Source organism: Amblyraja radiata, chromosome 6 (assembly GCF_010909765.2).
Source record: "Amblyraja radiata isolate CabotCenter1 chromosome 6, sAmbRad1.1.pri, whole genome shotgun sequence".
NCBI lineage: Eukaryota > Metazoa > Chordata > Chondrichthyes > Rajiformes > Rajidae > Amblyraja > Amblyraja radiata.
Window position 1 is genome coordinate 10,161,612 of NC_045961.1, and position 20,862 is coordinate 10,182,473.

Consider the following 20,862-nt stretch of genomic DNA (forward strand, 5'->3'; position numbering starts at 1 on the left):
AGCGATTTTTCGTTAATAATTAACTAGGCTGAACATTTTCGATTGGAACAGCTTAGAGAAAATCGCGTTTTAAACCCGCCCCCTCTAAACGGCGCCAAAATCGCGCACACCCTCAGCAGCAGATCTTCAACGACGCTTCAGGTAGGCTTTGCAACATACCTACTAGATAGGGCTCTTAAACATCGCGTAGTCAGGGGATATGGGGAGAAGGCAGGAATGGGGGACTGATTGAGGATGATCAGACATGATCACATTGAATGGTGGTGCTGGCTGGAAGGGCCGAATGGCCTACTCCTGCACCTATTGTCTTCTATGATAATCCTCCACGCTGGAGAATAGTTCTCAGCCCCGTTCTATATTCCTCCTCATTCATGTCAATAACCAATCCAACAATCTACAAGTTGACAGAAGACACCACATCGCGGGCCAGACATCAAATAGTAACGACGGTGTACAGGGAGGGGATTGAGAAAATCGTGACCTGGTGCCAAGCCAACCAGCTTAGGAAGGGGATGAGGTGAAATTTCTTCAGACGGTGGTGAATCTGTGGAATTCTTTGCCACAGACGGCTGTGGAGGCCAAGTCAATGGATAATATTAAGGCAGAGATAGATAAATTCTTGATTTTTACGGGTGTCAGAGGTGATGGGGAGAAGGCAGGAGAATGGGGTTAGGAGGGAGAGATAGATCAGCCATGATTGAATGGTGGAGTGGACTCGATGGGCCAAATGGCCTACTTCTACTCCTATCACCTATGACCTCATGATTTATGACCTTACGACATAGAAACATAGAAAATAGGTGCAGGAGTTCATCATTCGGCCATTGAAGCCAGCACCACCATTCAAAATGATCATGGCTGATCACCCAGAATCAGTACTTCGTTCCTGCTTTCTCCCCATATCCATTGATTCTGTAATCTAACTATCTTTCAATGTCAGCAAGACAAAGGAGATGGAGATCGACGTCAGGAAGTGAAGTGGTCACACACACCATGGTCTATACACACTGTGGTCTATACACACCATGATACGCACACACACCGTGGTCTACATTGATGGCACCAAAGTCTAGATGGTTGAAAGCTTCAAGTTCTTATAAATATTGATTATAATCATGTATAGTCTTTTGACTGACTGGATAACACGCAACAAAAAGCTTTTCACTGTTCCTGGGTACACGTGACAATAAACAAATAAACTAGCATATACAACATTGCCGGCACATCCACACACAGTCCACACATACAACCCACACGTCCTGTACACCCACACGCCATGCTGGACTCTGTCCACACATTATCCTGTACATGGTCCTCACGTTATCCTGTACACATGGTCATCATGTTACCGTGTACACACACACACGTTATCGTGTACACACACACGTTATCCTGTACACGGTCCTCACGTTATCCTGTACACAGTCCACATGTTATCCTGTACACACATACACGTTATCGTGTACACTAACACGTTATCGTGTACACACACACACACGTTATCCTGTACACACACACACGTTATTGTGTACACACACACACGTTATCCTGTACACACACACACGTTATCCTGTACATTAACACGTTATCCTGTACACATACACACGTTATCGTGTACACACACACACGTTATCGTGTACACACACACACGTTATCCTGTACACATACACACGTTATCGTGTACACACACACACGTTATCCTGTACATTAACACGTTATTGTGTACATACACACACGTTATCCTGTACACACACACACACGTTATCCTGTACACACACACACGTTATCCTGTACACACACGCACAGGTTATCCTGTACACACACACACGTTATCCTGTACACATACACACACATTATCCTGTACACACACACACACTTTATCCTGTACACACACACACACGTTATCCTGTACATACACACACGTTATCCTGTACACACACACACACGTTATCCTGTACATACACACACGTTATCCTGTACACACACACACACGTTATCCTGTACACTAACACGTTATCCTGTACACACACACACACACACACGTTATCCTGTACACACACACACGTTATCCTGTACACACACACACACGTTATCCTGTACACACACACACGTTATCCTGTACACAGTCCACACGTTATCCTGTACATACACACACGTTATCCTGTACACACAGTCCACACGTTATCCTGTACACACAGTCCACACGTTATCCTGTACACACACACACCACGCTGACTCTGTCACATTTGCTCACCAACGATCCCATATTCCACACGGCCATTTTCACTGGAATCTTTGTCCGTGGCCTTGACTGTGAACAGGATCACCCGAGGCTGGTTTTCCGGGACCTGGAGTTGATAAACCTCCTTGTCAAACTGCGGCACATTGTCATTCTCATCCTCGATCCTGATGCAAACTGTCGCCGTGGCAACGTTAGGGGGAATTCCACCGTCTTGAGCGTAAACTGTAAAATAAAGGTGTCGACAAGAAGCTGGAGGAGCGGATGAGCGAGTCAGAGAGGGAGGGAGAGGGAGAGAGAGAGGGAGAGGGAGAGAGAGGGAGAGAGAGGGGGGGGGGGGGGAGAGAGGGGGGGGGGGGGGGGGGAGGGGGGGGGGGGGGGGAGAGGGGGGGAGGGGGAGAGGGAGGGGGGGAGGGGGAGAGGGGGGGGGGGAGGGGGAGGGGGAGGGGGAGGGGAGGGGAGAGGGAGAGGGAGAGGGAGAGGGAGAGGGAGAGGGAGAGGGAGAGGGAGAGGGAGAGGGAGAGGGAGAGGGAGAGGGAGAGGGAGAGGGAGAGGGAGAGTGAGAGGGAGAGGGAGAGGGAGAGGGAGAAAGGATGGAAGAGAAAGAGAGAAAAAGGTAGAGGGATAATGAGGGTGAAAGGACGGAGAAGGGGAAGGTAAAGTGACAGCAGGAAAGGTGGTAATGAGAGGGGGAGGGGAGAAAGGAGGGAGAGAGAAAAGGTGGGAGAAGGGGAGAGAGATTGAGAAAGGGTAGAGGGAGAGAGAGTAGAAGAGAGCAAGAAAGATGGAATGAGGAGGTAGAGAGATAGGGAAGGGGGAGAGAGAGTGGCAGAGAAGAAGAGAGAGAGCGAGTGAGGGGGGAGGAGAAAGAGAGAGGAGAGTGGGAGGGGGAGAGGGGGCTGCGAGCTGCCTGACCAGGGATGATGCACGGTGATGCTCAGGTGTGCGGAGGTCCTACCTGTGAGCAGGTGGATGGACTGCAGCTCTCTGTCCAGGACACCTCTGCTGCTGATCATTCCCGACACCGGGTCGATGGAGAAGCTGTCGTCCAGCACGGCCCCGTACGTCACCAGCCCGTTGGAACCTTAACACAGATGACAGGTGTGGACTCAGCCCAGGTCCCATCACCGCACACGTGAGCAGCATGCGATCCATGTGCTGCATCATGCGGAACACGCCACTTTATTCAGTCGCGCATGTGCCAGCATTTATTACCTCTGACCTGATGCGCAGGGGTGAGGGTCAGCGTGGCCTGGAGCGAGCAGCAGGAATGACTGGTGAAGGCCGGACCTCCCTGAAGCCACCAGGCACTAGGAAGTCCAGGCCTCGACATAGCGCTCTCCCTCCAAACCGGAGAACTTGGATGAAAATCTTTAAAATCACTGGAATGTAATTCCCTGACCCTGAGAATACCCGTCTGTCTGGCCCGACAGGCAAATATCACCGCCACCCAGGGAAGTACAGTGGTCAGTTACAGCGTGGAAACAGGCCCTTCGGCCCATCGGGTCCGCACTGTCCAGTGATCCCCGCACACGAACACTATCCTGCACACACTCGGGACAATTTATACATTTATACCAAGCCAATTAACCTACAAACCTGCACGTCTTTGTAGTGCGGGAGGAAAACCCACGCGGTCACGGGGAGAACGTGCAAACTCCGTACAGACAGCACCCGTAGTCGGGATGGAACCCGGGTCTCCGGCGCTGCAAGCGCTGTAAGGCAGCAACTCTACCGCTGCGCCACCGTGACTATTACAGAGTGGTCAGTGTGGGCACTGTGTAGTTAAGGAGCGTGTTCGCACTGTGAGTCAGCAGCTTCGCTCTTGCCAGAGAGCGCTGTCACTGGGCCAGTGGCCTCTGTGATGTGAGGGAGCACTGTCACTGGGCCAGTAGCCTCTGTGTTGGAGGGAGCGTTGTCACTGGGCCAGTAGCCTCTGTGTTGTGAGGTGTTACCTTCATCTCTGTCGATCGCTTGCAGCTGAAGAACAGGACTGCCCGGGGACTGGTTCTCCGTGACCGCCACCTCGTACGTGGTCTGGTCAAAGGTGGGGATCTGGTCGTTGACATCGATGACCTGGACCTGCAGAGACTGGCTGGTTTTGCGGCTCGGCACTCCGTGATCAGACACCTCCACAGTGAGGTTGAACTGGTGCTGCTCCTCACAATCCAGAATGTCAAGGATGGTCAGCGCCCCTGGAACCAAACATACCCAGCAGTCAGTACTGACCCATGATGGATGGGGCATTGCCCGACTCACTGGACAGGTCAGGGGAAGGGGGCAAGACAGACGGTGAGGTGTTGGGGTAATCATAGAACACTGGACAGTACAGTACAGGAACAGGCCCTTCGGCCTACTGTGTCTGTGTTGACAATACTGCCATTGTAAACAAATCTCCACAGCCTGCACGCGATCCACATCCCACTATCGTATCTGCCTTGCGCTAACCCTAACCCTAACCCACCACCAACCCCGGCAGCACGTTCCAGGCACCCACCACCCTCTGTGTAAAAATATGTCTTGTAAATCCCTTTTCCATTTTCCCCTCTGTCCATAAACCTCTGCCCTCTAGTCTTTGACAGTTCCACCTTGGAGAGAAGGTTGTGATTGTCGACCTTATCTGTGCTTCCCATCAATTTATAAACTTCTATCAGGTCTCCACGCAACCTCTGGCGTTCAAGAGAAAACATTCCAAGTTTGTCCAACCTCACCTTATGTAGAAAATGCAATTTTGTTCAAACCAAGCTGTTTCAATGACAATAAAAGGCATTCTATTCTATTCTATTAAACTCCATTTGGCATTTCTTTGAAGAAGAAACATCACCTATCCATGTTCCACACAGATGCTGCCTGACCCGCTGCGTTACTCCAGCACTCTGTGAAAAGTCACCTATCCATGTTCTCCACAGATGCTGCCTGACCCGCTGAGTTACTTCAGCACTCTGTGAAACATCACCTATCCATGTTCTCCACAGATGCTGCCTGACCCGTTGAGTTACTCCAGCACTGTGAAACGTCACCTATCCATGTTCTCCACAGATGCTGCCTGACCCGCTGAGTTACTCCAGCACTCTGTGTCCTTCTCTGCCAATGCTCTGTCCATTTCTGTAGCTGACCGATATCGCTCTCTGTAGTTTGCTGGCCTTCCTCACAGTGCACAACTGCACCATGTTTAATGCCGTCTGCTAACGTGCGCCTCAACCCTCTACATCTACGTCCGAGTGGTTTCTGTCACGGGTAGCCGTGGTGGAGTGGACGGGATGAACAAGATACCTGATCTAGGTGCTTCCTCACCTGTGTCTGGGTTGAGGTGGAAGTGGGAGTGTCCACGACCGGACGTGATGCGGTAGGTGACCCGGCCGTTCTCTCCCAGGTCGGCGTCCTGAGCGACCAGATGACCGATGACCGATCCCGCCGGCTGGTTCTCCAGGACACTGACCGTGGGCGGCGACAGGAACTGGGGGCTGTTGTCGTTCTCGTCGGTCACAAAGACGCGGACGGTGGCCGCCGATGACTTGCGTTGGCTGGCGTTGAGGGCCTGGTCAGTAGCCTGCACCACCAACAGCAACGTGGCAGTGGTCTCCCGGTCAATGGTGTCGGCCGCAGCCAGCACCCCGGTGACGGGGTGGAGCTGGAGCTGGGGGTCTGGGGGAGATTGGGTCAGCAAGGTGTAACGCACCTCACTGTTGGGACCACTCCCATCCTGGTCCAGGGCATGGAAGCTGTAGATGGAGGATCCGGTTGGCACGTTTTCATTGATGACGATGGTGATGGGGTCTTCGGGGAAGAGGGGTGGGTGCTCGTTGGAGTCCTGGATGTTGATGTCCAGCAGGATGGTGGAGCGGTGTGGCAGGCCGCTGCGGACACTGTCCACGGCCACCTCCAGCTGGTAGTGGGACCCAGACTCATAGTCCAGCTGTTGGGCCACATACACCTCCCCCCCCAGCCTGTCCACCAGGAAGCGGCCGTCGCGGTCCGTGCCCCCCACCACCGTGTACGTCACCTCTCCGTCCGCAGCTGATGGCCGCTGGCCCGAGGCCACTGACCCGATGACCGAACCGGGGACCGTTCCCTCGACGGACCAGAAGGTGATGGAACTGCTGTCCAGCTGTGGCACTTTACCTGGGGAGGCCAGCACCTGGAGGGTTCAACAGGGTTAAAGAAAGGGTGGAACAAGGTGCAATAGTAATTTAAAATATAAATGGTACCAGGATCTGGTAACGGGGGGTATAAAATATATATATTTTTTAAAACATGGTTGGTATATCCTTTTTTGCGAGTTTTGTGTTACAATAGAGCGATTGTTTTTCCTTTTCTTTTTTTTCGATGGTCTTATTTCCTTTCTTTACTTCCTTCTCTAACTTCCTCCCTAAGGGGCTCATTTTTCCCAACACTTTCCTGCACCTTCACGATTCTTGCTCACTTTCTTTACTTCATTTATTTCTATCTTTTTTAAAGCTCGAAAAACGAAGTGGTGCAACAAATGTAATAAGATATATCTGATGTGTATTATTGTAATTTACTGTACTTCTAATAAAAATAAAATTAAAAAAAAAAAAAAAAAAAAAAAAAATAAAAAAAAAGAAAGGGTGGAACACAGGGTTAACGAGAGCGTTACACAAATAATTAAAGGATTAAACAAAGGATTAAACGTTAAATACTGGGAACGATGGGTTAAACAAAGCCTATTTAACCTTGGAACGATCGGCAAGTCAATTTAACTCCCCCCTCCCCCCCGCCACTGGCCTCCCAGACCCCCCCCTCCCCACTATATCCCCCCCAATGACCTGCCCAGGTTCTCTCACACACACCTTCCTTTCCATTCCCCCCCCCCTCACTCAGTCCCTTCCCTCTCCACCTTCACTCACCCTCCCCAACCTCCCCTTCCACAATTCACCCATCATCCCACCCTCTCATCCCCCCCACCCCCCCCATTCCCCCATTTCACCCTCCCCCCATTCCCCCCCTCCCCCATTCCCCCCTCCCCCATTACCCCCATTCCCCCCTCCCCCATTCGTTGCCAGAGCAATGTTCCAGCGAGATCGACCACTGAGGCTGTGGGTAAAACTGTGGACAAGAACACCTCTTCTTTCTTTCCACAGGTGCTGCCTCACCCGCTGAGTTCCTCCAGCATTTTTGTCTACCGTAAGAACAGGCCAATCACTTCGATGGCATAGACTTCAGTCAAACAGTCAGCGGGGGTTGGCTGGGGAAGCATGTCGGCAACGAGCAGAGGTTGTAGCCGTGAGTGGTTTAACATTGCCAGTGTTGACTGGGATTTCCTTTGTGTAAGGGGCCCTGTGATGGGGTGTCCAGGAAGGATTTTAAAGGCAGTTAGGCAAGTTTTACTGGGGACGGAGCAGAGCTTCACGGAGTGAGGTGGGAGGCTAGTGGGAGTGTTTGTTCCTGGTGGAACCCCTTGGGAACAGTGACCACAGAGCGCTGAGCTTCAAGGTAGTCTTGCAGAAGGATCAGATGTCAGCTGAAGTTCAGGACTCAGATGGGGGGGGGGGCTGACTGTATAAGTCGAGCAGGGGAGCTTTCCACACAGGACAACAGACGATAGTTGGGAGAAAAATAGTTTTCATGGTGGTGTCTGCGTGAGGCTGAGAAGCAAAGAAAACCCTGGTTAACAAAGCAAAGTGAGCCTTTCATACGGAAAATAAAGGAAGCATATCTTCTCCAGCCACAGGCAAGGTGTCCATGGAGCGGGGACTGGACGTCCAGCAGCTAATGTTGTTCCTTGGTTTTAGAAGGGAAGTCGAGAGAATCCGGGGGAATTATAGACCAGCGAGTCTCATGTCAGTGGTTGAGAAACTACTAGAGAGGATTGTTCGGGGGAGGATTCACTCCCATTTGGAAGAGAATGGGTTAATTACAGCCAGTCAACATGGCTTTGTCCACGGCAGGTCATGTCTCTCTAACTTGGTCACAGTGACAGAGGGTGATCGATGAGGGTGGGTGGTGGATGTGGTCTACGTTATAAATAAAGTCCCCATGTTAGGCTGACCCAGAAGATTAAGATGCACAGGATTAACAGTGACATAATCTTATGGATTCAGAACGACCTTACTGATAGAAGGCAGAGGTGGAAGGACAATATTCAGGCTGGAGGTGTGTGACCAGTGGAGTTCTGCAGGGATCTGTTGTTTGTGACATATATCACAATGATGGCCGTATAGACGGGTTGGTGTGTAAGTTTGCAGATAGAGTCATACAGTGTGGAAACAGGCATTTCAGCTCCACTTGCTCACGCCGATCAACATGCCCCATCTACACTAATTGTGTTTGGCCCATTATCCCTACAAAGCGATCCTATCTATATAACCAAATAACCATATAACAATTACAGCACGGAAACAGGCCATCTCGGCCCTTCTAGTCCGTGCCGAACACGTATTCTCCCCTAGTCCCATCTACCTGCACTCAGACAATAACCCTCCATTCCTTTCCCGTCCATATAACTATCCAATTTATTTTTAAATGATAAAATCGAACCTGCCTCCACCACCTCCACTGGAAGCTCATTCCACACAGCTACCACTCTCTGAGTAAAGAAGTTCCCCCTCATGTTACCCCTAAACTTCCGTCCCTTAATTCTCAAGTCATGTCCTCTTGTTTGAATCTTCCCTACTCTCAATGGGAAAAGCTTATCCACGTCAACTCTGTCTATCCCTCTCATCATTTTAAAGACCTCTATCAAGTCCCCCCTTAACCTTCTGCGCTCCAAAGAATAAAGACCTAACTTGTTCAACCTTTCTCTGTAACTTAGTTGCTGAAACCCAGGCAACATTCTAGTAAATCTCCTCTGTACTCTCTCTATTTTGTTGACATCCTTCCTATAATTAGGCGACCAAAATTGTACACCATACTCCAGAATTGGCCTCATCTATGTACCTGTTCAAATGTTTTCTAATGTTATATTGTCCCTCAGGTTCCTATTAAATCTTTGCCCCCTCACCTTATACCTATGTCCTCTGGTCCTCGATTCCCCTACTCCAGGTAAAAGATTCTGCATTTACCCTGTCATAATCTGATGCACCTCGTTAAGATCACCCCTCACCCTCCTGCGCTCCAAAGAATAAAGCCTGCTCAACCTCCCGAAAGCTCGGGCCCTCAAGTCCTGGAAACATCCTCGTTGATGATACCAAGATTGCTGGGGTCCCGGTCAAGGAGGAAGACTGTCAAAGTATACAATGGATGTGGGATACCCTGAAGAAGGGTCTCGACCCAAAACGTCACCCATTCCTTCTCTCCAGAGATGTCCCGCTGAGTTACTCCAGCAATTTGTGTCTACCTTCCAAAGTATACAATGGGATATGATCAGCTCCAGAAATGGGCAGAGAAATGACAGATGGAGTTTAAGCTGAGCAAGTGTGATTTGTTGCACTCGGTGAGAGTAGATGTCAGCTGAAGGTGTTTGGTTCTACAGCATATGGAAGGATTAGAGATCTTGGGGTCCAAGTCCCCAGCTCCCTGACAGTGACAACACACGTAGATCGAGCGGTACGGTATGTTTGCGTTCGTTGTTTAGGACGTTGAGCACAAGAGTCAGGAAGTCATGATGCTGCTCTATAAGACTCTGGTCAGGGCACATGTGGAGTATTGCATGTAGTTCTGGTCGCCTCCATTACAGGAAGCACGGAGAAAGTGTTAACCAGAATGCTGCAAGGACTGGTTGGACAAATTGGATTGTTTTCTCTGGAGTGTTGGAGTTTGAGGGAAGACCTGAGAGAAATATATAAAATTATTAGAGGCGTGGATGGGGTAGAGACTTAATCATCTTTCCTGGGCGGAGACTGGATTTCCAAAGACTGGGTTGCACAGCTTTAGGGTGAAAGGGGAATGTTTATAGAGGATGTGCAAATGTTTTACACGGATGGAACGCGCTGCCAGGGGTGGGGGTGGAGGCAGATACGACAGTGGTGTTTAAGAGGATCTTAGACAGGCACGTGGATATGCGGGGAATGGAGGGATGTGGATCACGTGCAGGCAGAGGAGGTTAGTACGGACATGGTGGGCCAAAGGGCCCGTTCCTATGCTGTTCTATTGTAGGTCAGTCCTCTGAGGTTCAGAGAGGAGAGATCTGAAAAAGTAGTTAAAGATGGCCGAAAGATGGCATGAAAAGATGGCGGACAACTCTAGCCCGGCATTACCTGGACCGGTCACGAGCCTGGACACGCACAGTTAGGGGGTGTTACCTGGACACAGATGGTGAGGTGGTATTACCTGGACACGCACGGTGAGCGCGGTGGTCTGTGGAGGGTGCCCACGGTCGTGAGCCAGGACCAGTAACTCGTACTCGGGCCGGTCGCGCTGCCGCAGAATGGTGGCTGATCGCAGTTCACCAGTCACCGGCTGGAGAGAGAACTGCTGGGCCCAGGATCCTGCAGCAGGAGACAGGGACAGAGACGGGTCAGATGTTAGATGATGCAAGACCAGGCCTCGATAACCCATCACCACGCCTGGATAACTCACCATCAGACCCAGGTAATCCATCATAGAAACATAGAACAGAGAAACATAGAAAAATAGGTAGAGTAGGTGAGCCAGCACCTACTTTGAGCCAGCACCGCCATTCAATATGATCATGGCTGATCATCCAGAATCAGTTCCCCGTTCCTGCTTTATCCCCATATCCCCTAACTCCGTTAGCCCTAAGAGCTCTATCCAACTCTCTCTTGAAAACATCCAGCCTCCACTGGCAGAGAATTCCACAGATTCACAACTCTCTGGGTGAAAATGTTTTTCCTCATCTCGGTCCTAAATGGCCGGCCCCTTATTCTTAAACTGTGACCCCTGGTTCTGGACTTCCCCAACATCGGGAACAATTTTCCTGCATCTTGCCTGTTCAATCCTTTAAGAATATAATATGTTTCTATAAGATATCCTGTCATCCTTCTAAATTCCTGTGAATACAAGTCCAGTTGACCCATTCACACAAGATGTGCGGGGCAAGTCTTTTACCCAAAGAGTGGTGGGTGCCTGGAACGCGCTGCCAGAGGTGGAGGTGGAGGCAGATATGATAGTGACATTTAGGAGGCCTTTAGACAGACACATGAATATGCGGGGAATGGAGGATTATGGGTCACGTGCAGGCAGAGGAGATCAGTTAAATTGGCATTGTGTTCAGCATGGACATTGTGGGCCGAAGGGCCTGTTCCTGTGCTGTGCTGTTCTGTGTTCAATGTTCCAGAAGAACGAGGGGCATCCTCATTGAAGGGACCAAGATTCTGACGGAGGTGGAGAGGGTGAATGGTGTGATGAGTTTGCATGAATCAAGAGTTTGCAGAACTAGGCAAATGTCAGGCAGAGATGAGGAGGACTTTCTTCCAAAGGTTGGTGATATCTTGGAATCCTCGGCACAACAAGTGGAGTGGTTGAATCAACACAAGATGGAGACTGACAGGGAAGTGGAGGAGAGCAGATGGAGGTTCATGTCACGTCATGTGGGTGCTAGCGTTACTGAATGGTGGGGAGGGTTAGACAGTAGCCAATAGACAATAGGTGCAGGAGTAGGCCATTCGGCCCTTCGAGCCAGCACCGCCATTCAATGTGATCATGGCTGATCATCCACAATCCCGTACCCCGTTCTTGCCTTCTCCCCATATCCCCTGACTCCGCTATCTTTAAGAGCCCTATCTAGCTCTCCCTTGAAAGTATCCAGAGAACCGGCCACCACCGTCCTCCGAGGCAGGGAATTCCACAGATTGTTGCTGATTCTCTCACATTTCCATCCAGTGAATCCTACCTGAGAGGGAGAAGACCACTGTCCCGTTTTCCCCCTCGTCCGCATCCTTGGCCTGTAGGGTAGTCACTAGATTTCCAGATAGGTTTCCTTCAAAAATCTGCAAAAAGATGAGGTGAGGAAGAGGTCAGCCAGCCCGGAGATTCCGTCAACAACTCGAGGCTGTCTTTGTGTCAACATGCCTTGGCTTCACACAAAACACCAATTCAAACAATGACTCCAGCCTCAATGTTTACCAGGGAGAGCAGGCATGGAGATCAAAGGCTTGGAAAGCATCCACAGATGTTGGAACAACTTAGGGAAAAGATAGCAGAGGAACTGATGGCACAGGCCCAGACCAGAAATCCAGGGCCCGGATTAATGAACTGGATAAATCCCTCTTCAGCACCTGGGGAATTTAAAATTAATTAATTCAATAACTCTGGAATAAAAAGTGTGTTGGCAACAGTGACGTGAAACACTTCGATGCTGGAAATATCAGTCTGGTTCAACGAGCCGGGGATCAGCATTGCTGCTTCTGAAGAAACCACAGTACGGTAACTCTGAAATAGTTTAGTTTAGTTTAGTTTAGTTTAGAGATATAGCGCGGAGGCAGGCCCTTCGCCCCCCCCGGGCCTACGCTGACCGGCGATCCCAGCACACCAGCACTATCCTACATACTAGGGAGAATTTATAATTTTACCGTAGCCAATTAACCTACAAACCTGCACGTCTTTGGAGTGTGGGAAGAAACTGAAGATCTCGGGGGGAAACCGCATGCAGGTCACGGGGAGAACGTACAAACTCTGTACAGCCAACTCCCGTAGTCAGGATTGAACCCGGGAGTTGGAGAATCTGTGGCGGCAGGCGAGACTCGAGGATGGTCTGTTGCCTCCCTGGTGCCAGGGTTCAGGATGTCACAAACCAAATTCAGAACATCCTTGAGAGGGAAGGTGAACAGCCGGCAGTAGTTGTGCACGTAGGCACAAACAACATCGGGAAGAAGAGGAAAGTGGTTCTCTAACGTGAGTTCAGAGAGTTAGGAAGAAGATTGAAATGCCGGACTTCTAGGGTGGTTATCTCTGGATTGCTTCCATTACCTCGTGCTAGTGAGGACAGGAACAGAGAGATAGGGGATCTGAATGTGTGGTTGAGGGGCTGGTGCAGGGAGCAAGGATTTAGATTTATAGACCACTGGGATCTCTTCTGGAGTAGGGGTGACCTGTACAAAAGGGACAGGTTACACCTTAACTGGAGGGGGACCAACGTTCTGGCAGGGAGGTTTGCTAGGGCTACACGTGTGGGGTTAAACTAAATAGTGGGGGGGAGGGATTGACAAATTGGGAGTATAAAGATGGAGTGAAAGGGGAAGTGAGTACAGGAAAAGTTAAAAAAGATTCTCGAATTAATGGGAAGGAGAGTTCGAGAAGGGATAAAAGAGTAAGGTCAGGGCCAATTGCGAGCGGTGCGAGGGGGGAGGTGAATATGGAGGTCAAAGTGTTGTATATCAATGCACTTCTTCTTCTTCTTGCGTATGGCGTGCACAGCCTATAGTTGTCGGACAACTTGTTCTATTTGATCTTATTTGATTGTGCACGCCGGGTTGATTGCATTTGTCGAAACAGGGCGGACCACGTGAAGGTTGCAATCTCCCACCCCATATGAATGCACGAAGTCTAAGAAATAAAGTGGACGAGCTTGAGGCTCAGTTAGAAACTGACAAGTATGATGTTGTGGGAATTACAGAGACTTGGCTGCAAGAGGGCCAGGGCTGGGAACTGAATATTCAAGGGTATACCTCCTATCGAAAAGACAGACAGATGGGCAGAGGGGATGAGGTTGCTCTGTTGGTGAGGAATGAAATTCAGTCCCTTGCAAGCGGTGACATTGAAACAGGACATGTGGAGCCAGTATGGATAGAACTAAGGAATTGTAAGGTGAAAAGACCCTAATGGGACTAATCTACAGGCCCCCAAACAGTAGCCTGGACAAAGGGCGCAAGATGAATCAAGAGTTAAAAGCGGCATGTAGCAAAGGTTTTGATGTGGTTGTTATGGGAGATTTCAACATGCAGGTAGACTGGGAAAATCAGGTTGGTACTGGACCCCAAGAAAGGGAGTTTGTAGAGTGCCTCCGTGATGGATTCTTAGAGCATCTTGTATTGGAGCCTACCAGGGAGAAGGCAATTCTGGATTTAGTGTTATGTAATAAACCGGATTTGATAAAGGAACTTGAGTTTAAGGAGCCATTAGGAGGTAGTGACCATAATATGGTCAAGTTTAATCTACAATATGAGAGGGAGAAGGGTAAATCGGAGGTGTCAGTGTTACAGTTGAATAAAGGGGACTATGGGGCCATGAGGGAGGAGCTGGCCAAAGTTGACTGGAAAGATACACTAGCAGGGATGACAGTGGAACAACAATGGCAGGTATGACTGGGAATAATACAGAAGGTGCAGGATCAGTTCATTCCAAAGAGGAAGAAAGATTCCAAGGGGAGTAAGAGGCGACCGTGGCTGTCAAGGGGCGTCAGGGACAGAATAAAAATTAAAAAGAAGTACAACGTAGCAAAGATGAGCGGGAAGCAAGAGGATTGGGTAATGTTTAAAGAGCAACAGAAGATAACTAAACAGACAATACGGGGAGACAAGATGAGGTACGAAGGTAAGCTAGCCAAGAATATAAAGGAGGATAGTAAAAGCTCTTTAGGTATGTGAAGAGGAAAAAATTAGTTAAGACCAAAGTTGGACCCTTGAAGACCGAAAAAGGTGAATTTATTATGGGGAACAAGGAAATGGCAGATGAGTTGAACAGTTACTTTTGATCCGTCTTCACTAAGGAGGACACAATCCCGGGAATTAACCTTGTAAACCTACGCTGCACTCCCTCAATAGCAAGAATGTCCTTCCTCAAATTAGGGGACCAAAACTGCACACAATATTCCAGGTGTGGTCTCACTAGGGCCCTGTACAACTGCAGAAGGACCTCTTTGCTCCTATACTCGACTCCTCTTGTTATGAATGTCCCTAGCAACAAACACTGCATTAGAACGATGCTCTCTAACTACATTGCCTCTTCTTACTCTTTCTACCAACATGGACACATCTCAGCATTGCATTTCTTTGGCCACCTATCTCTCCCCACCCCAGACTATTCAGGTTCCATGCAACATCACTGGTTTTTAAGGAGCAGAGTTAAATATTCACCTCAAGGAAGATGATTGAAATATTTTATTTCTGCAAATATTCTCGGGTCAAGGGCTGGTGACCAAATAAATATGTGCCAAGCTGCTGGACTTTGCTACATATTTGGTCTTCAAGTGCTGCAGAAGGAATCTTGGCATGTGGCATGTTTATCAATAGCCAGCTGTGTTGATTGTTGGGAGATTTGCTTCTTTCCCAATGCTGTAGTGAGAGGCTTTAGAAAATATCAGTGGCAATTCTCCTCTCTCCAACTCAGAATGATCCCGTCACTTACTACCTAGATACTCAGTGTAAAATAGAACTCCTCATATGATCTTCATGTCCACAACTCTCCCTGAACCTGAAACACTGGAATCCCCTCAACCATAAATACTGCAATCATTTTACCCCAAAACCTCAGATGCAAAACAGAAACTCTGTCATCCAGAAACCACTCAAGAAAGCGAATTGCATGTTGGCCTTCATAACGAGAGGAGTTGAGTATAGGAGCAAAGATGTCCTTCTGCAGTTGTACAGGGCCCGAGTGAGACCACACCTGGAGTATTGTGTGCAGTTTTGGTCTCCAAATATGAGGAAGGACATTCTTGCAATTGAGGGAGTGCAGCGTAGGTTACCCAGTTTAATTCCCAGGATGGCGGAACTGTCATATGCTGAGAGAATGGAGCGGCTGGGCTTGTACACTCTGGAGTTTAGATGGATGAGAGGGGATTGTCTTATTGAAACATATAAGATTATTAAGGGTTTGGACACGCTAGAGGCAGGAAACATGTTCCCGATGTTGGGGGAGTCCAGAACCAGGGGCCACAGTTTAAGAATAAGGGGTAAGCCATTTAGAATGGCGATGTGGAAATTTCCACCCAGAGAGTTGTGAGTGTGAGGAATTCTCTGCCTCAGGGGGCGGTGGAGGCCGGTTCTCTGGATACTTTCAAGAGAGAGCTAGATAGGGCTCTTAAAGATAGCGGAGTCAGGGGATATGGGGAGAAGGCAGGAACGGGGTACTGATTGGGGATGATCAGCCATGATCACATTGAATTGCGGTGCTGGCTCGAAGGGCCGAATGGCCTACTCCTGCACCTATTGTCTATTGTCTATTACCTCCAAACAACAGGGTCCTGTTTGAAGGGAAGGGTTTGTAAAACGGTGATACCTGGCCAAAGGTCACATCTATGCATTTGGATAGACAGGAGCTGATCAGAGGCAGTCAGCATGATTTTGTAGATGGGAGATTGTGTCGCAAATCTGATTGTGTTTCTTGAAGACGTTTCTAGGGCAGTGCGGTGGCGCGGTGGTGGCGTTGCTGCCAGAGACCCGGGTGCGAACCCGACTAAGGGTGCTGTCTGTATGGAGTTTGTACGTTCTCCCCGAGACCTGCGTGGGTTTTCTCTGGGATCTCTGGTTTCCTCCCACACTCCAAAGACTACAGGTTTGTAGGTTAATTGGCTTGGTATAAATGTAAATTGTTCCTGGTGCGTGTCGGATAGTGTTATTGTGAGGGGAGTGCTGGTCGCCACGAACTCGGTGGGCCGAAGGGCCTGTTTCCACACTGTATCTCTTTGGTTGACGAGGGCAAAGCCATAGAACGAGGCGCTAGATAAAGGCATCTTGCAGTGTACTGATGAACAATGTGACAGGAGCTGGCTTGGCATCCCCGTTTAGTTTATTGTCACGTGTACCGAGGTACAGGGAAAAGCTTTTCTTTACCTGCAGAACGAGCTCCTCCCCCGCTGGCACGTTGGTGAAGACGGGAGAGTTGTCGTTCTCATCCAGGACCATCACGTACACAGAGGCGGTGACACTGCGTGGTGGAGCACCTCCATCCTGAACCTCCACCGTCAGCTGGTAACTGGCCTGGACCTCCCGGTCAAAGGTCACCACCGAGCTCATCTCACCTGGCCAAGGATTGGAAGGCAAAGTCATCGGCTGGTAAAATGGCCACATCCAATGGGATCTCAACTCAGGGTCCCCAATGGGACCTCCCTCCCACACCCAGGGTCTAGAACCCAATCCTATCCCACATCACCAGGGATCGCCCAATCCCACGTTGCGATCGCCCAGTCCTTTCCCCGGATCCCAGTTCCGCAGTCCCACCGCAGGTTTGGCCATTCCATAGATTCACTGCTCTCCCTGATACAACTGACCACCCCTGGTCTAACCATGTCCCTCAGACTCCTCCACAGCGGAAACACGTCAACATGCCCCGTCACCCCACTCGAGAAACGACATGTTGATCCTCATTCTTCTAAACGTAAAAAGATGCACATCTAAACTTCACAAAGTCCCAGAATTAGCCCTGTGAATCTCTTCTGGGCGGGAGGAGGGATGTGCTGGCATTGGAGAGGGAAGAGAGGATGTTTATGAGAATGATCCTGGGGACGATTAAGCTAACGTATGATGAGCATTTGACGGCTCTGAGCCACTGCTGTTTCTACTCTCTGTCCTGTCACTACTCTGCCGTTTGTGTGGCTCAATGTTGGGACGGCCGTTGACTGGGGGTGACCATCGGTGTGGGTGGGTGCAGGGGGTTTGACCGTGCTTGTGGCATGGCCGGAGGGTGACCATCAGTGTGGGTCCTGGGAGTGACCATCACTGTCAGGATGGAGGGAGGCTGTGGGGGTGACGGGGTGGGTGGGAGTGACGGTGGGCATGGTGACACCTACCGGTCTGTGGGTTGATACGGAAGTTGGCGTGTGGAGGCTGCAGTCTGTAGGTCAGTTTGCTGTTCAGACCCTGGTCCCGGTCAGTTGCCAGGACACGGCCGATGGTGGATGCCGCCGCCGGCACGTTCTCCTGCGCGGTGAAGAAGTAGCGATCCTCGCTCAGTGTGGGCGTGTTGTCGTTCTCGTCGGTGATGGAGATGCGGACCATGGCGGTCCCGGTCTTGGTGTGTTCCCCCTCGATGCTGGACGCCACCACTGTGAGGCTGAAGTGGTCTCTGTCCTCCCGGTCCAGAGCGCTCTTCACAAACAGCCATCCGCTCTCAGGAACGATGCCGAAACTGGCCGAGTCCTCATCGGGCCGCAGGTGGTAGGTGACGTGGCTGCCTTTCGTGTCCTGGCTTAAAGCCCGCACCTGGAGGAATCGCCGGTTGACAGGGGTCCCTTCCTTGACCTCTACCCTGTAGGTCAAAGTGTCAAAGATAGGGGCAGTGTCACTCTCGTCCTGCACGTGAATGAGCAGGGTGAAGGTTGAGCTGAGCTGAGGAGCTCCGCTGTCCTTGGCCACGATCTCCAAGTTGTAGCGAGCTGCGGTCTCGTAGCCCAAAGGCCCAATCAGACGGAGCTGCCCAGACGTGCGGTCAATGCTGAAGGTCCGGTGTGATCCGGTCACGAGGTCGTACTGAACCTGACCGTTCGCCCCACTGTCCTTGTCCTCAGCACTGGCCGAGTAGATGACTGATCCGAGCTCCGTGTTCTCGGGGACAAGGATAGACTCGGAGGAGGTTGGGAAGGTTGGCTTGTTGTCATTGATGTCAGAGACGGTGATCTTGACCTTAGTGCCGCTGTAGGCCGGCGGGGAGCCGCTGTGAGCCTGAACGTCCAACGTCACAACCGCATCAGACTCGTGATCCAGCGGGGCCTTTGTCCGAATCACTCCCGTGCCCAGGTCAACGGCAAAGTAGCCGTTGGGGTCACCGGACGAGATGGTATAGAAGACGGAGTCAGAATGACCTAAACCCGGAGAGAAAATGGCAGTCAGTCTACGGCAGAATGAGAAGTGGCAGAATGAGAAGTTAGACACAGAGTGCTGGAGTAACTCAGCGGGTCAGGCAGCATCTGTGGAGAACATGGATAGGTGACGTTTCACAGAGTGCTGGAGTAACTCAGCGGGTCAGGCAGCATCTGTCGAGAACATGGATAGGTGACGTTTCACAGAGTGCTGTAGTAACTCAGCGGGTCAGGCAGCATCTGTGGAGAACATGGATAGGTGAAGTTTCACAGAGTGCTGGAGTAACTCAGCGGGTCAGGCAGCATCTGTGGGGAACATGGATAGGTGACGTTTCAGGTCGAGACCCTTCTTCAGACTTCAGGAAGGGAAGTGGACGTCTGTTATCTCCCTGCTCCCAGTCCATCATCTCCCTCAACAGTTCCACCAGAACCCCAGCCTCTCCATCGCCAGGGAATCCTGCACCCTCACCCAGGGACCTCCACCCCTCCTAAAGCCGGGGTCAAAGTTCGATACGACTCCTCACTGGTTTACTGAGAGATTGAGTTTGTGAGGGTCCCGTCTCCGCGAGTGACCCCCTCTTCCCCATTGCACATCTTCCCTTTCAATCTTCTCTTCCAATTATCCCTGTTCTTGCTGGCTTCCACAGTAAGTTTATGAAGCTTCCGAGATGCTAACTCTGCTCTCTCTCCACAGGTGCTGCCCGACCACTGAACCTTTCTCACAGTTGTGACTATTTCTGATTTCCTGATGGCACAGTGTTGCTTTCTGTCAGAGGTCTGGGAAGTGAAACACGGTGCTACAGTTCCCGCTGACTCCGAACTCACCAGTGGAGTTGAGGGCACTGACTCACCTGTGGAGTTGTGGGCACTGACTCACCTGTGGAGCAGGGCACTGACTCTGGACTCACCTGGGGAGTTGAGGGCACTGACTCGGCCGATGGGAGTGCCGCCACGCGTGTCCTCAGCCACCGTCAGGAAGTATTGGTCCTGCTCGAAGATGGGCGGTGAGATGGAGCCAGACACGATGCTGATATTGACCACAGCGTTGACCAGAGAGGTGAGGCCACCAGTGTCCTGGGCAGAGATGACCAAGCGCTGGACCGAGTCCCCTCCAGAGCGCAGCGACGATGCAAGTGAAATCACTCCTGTCATGGACAATGACCACATGAAGACCAGAGCAGTTAGTGACCAATGTCCGAGCAACACAACCCTTTAGGACCTTGACCAGGTGAGTGGCTTCAAAGGTGACCTGTCCCCTCCCAGGTCAGTAATGACCCCTCCCCATACAAGGATACTGGCGACCTCTCCCCACACCAATGGTGACCCCACCCCACACCAGCGGTGACCCCACCCCACACCAGTGGTGACCTGTCCCCACGCCAGTGGTGACCTGTCCATTGGGCAGTGCAGTGGAACGTGGCCAGTGATCAGAAGATCCGCTGGTTGATGGTACAGTATTGAGGGAGAGGGCTGAGTGGCCTCTATGCTAATGAATCACCGTCCATTCAAGCTGACGTGTTGAGGGATCTCAGGCTAAATCTGGTTGCAAGCTAATACTTCCTGGAATATTTTTAAAAGCTTTTATCTGGAACAGGAAGAGGAAGAGGAAGAGAGGTGACCAATAGTTAAGTATATTTACAGCAAGGACTCTACAAGCTGTGATTATCCGACACACAGCTGAGACTGCGGTGTGGGACTGAGTGAATGGGTAGAGTTACACAACAAGCATCTCCACCTCAGACTGGCACGTCAGGGACTCACCCAGTGGCTGGTCTCGTGCCGGGGGAGAGCCTTGGGTGTTGAGATTTCCCCTTCACTTGCTGACCGCTGTCTCTGGCCATCCTTGATCCCGGAGAATCGAGAGTTAAACTTCCCGACATCCCACAGTCCATCGGAGATAGGGAGATCTGGGTCTGTGGGAAGCAGAGGCCAGGGAAATCCTCTGAGACTGATTCTCAGCTGCGAGCGAAGGATTCCACCTGAATATCTTGGCTCTATCTGCGGAGGTCGGGAGGTGAGGAGCAATATC

The 20,862-nt window shown here is 50.7% G+C and overlaps 1 protein-coding gene across 3 annotated transcripts in view; it reads right to left on the reverse strand.

The window, feature by feature from the left end:
* Positions 1–20,862, reverse strand: part of dchs1 (dachsous cadherin-related 1) — a 134,214-nt gene that overhangs the window by 20,297 nt on the left and 93,055 nt on the right. For all 3 annotated transcript variants that reach the window (XR_004412274.1, XM_033022204.1, XM_033022203.1), the window contains exons 5-13: positions 19,742–19,978; positions 17,826–18,836; positions 16,870–17,057; positions 11,991–12,087; positions 10,469–10,626; positions 5,534–6,377; positions 4,195–4,434; positions 3,198–3,323; positions 2,255–2,464 (exon numbers count right to left, since the gene is read on the reverse strand). Coding sequence is in view for 2 of the 3 variants with exons in the window: in XM_033022204.1 (XP_032878095.1) it covers positions 2,255–2,464; positions 3,198–3,323; positions 4,195–4,434; positions 5,534–6,377; positions 10,469–10,626; positions 11,991–12,087; positions 16,870–17,057; positions 17,826–18,836; positions 19,742–19,978 (3,111 nt within the window). In the remaining variant the exon portion in view is untranslated. The remainder of the gene's footprint in view (positions 1–2,254; positions 2,465–3,197; positions 3,324–4,194; positions 4,435–5,533; positions 6,378–10,468; positions 10,627–11,990; positions 12,088–16,869; positions 17,058–17,825; positions 18,837–19,741; positions 19,979–20,862) is intronic.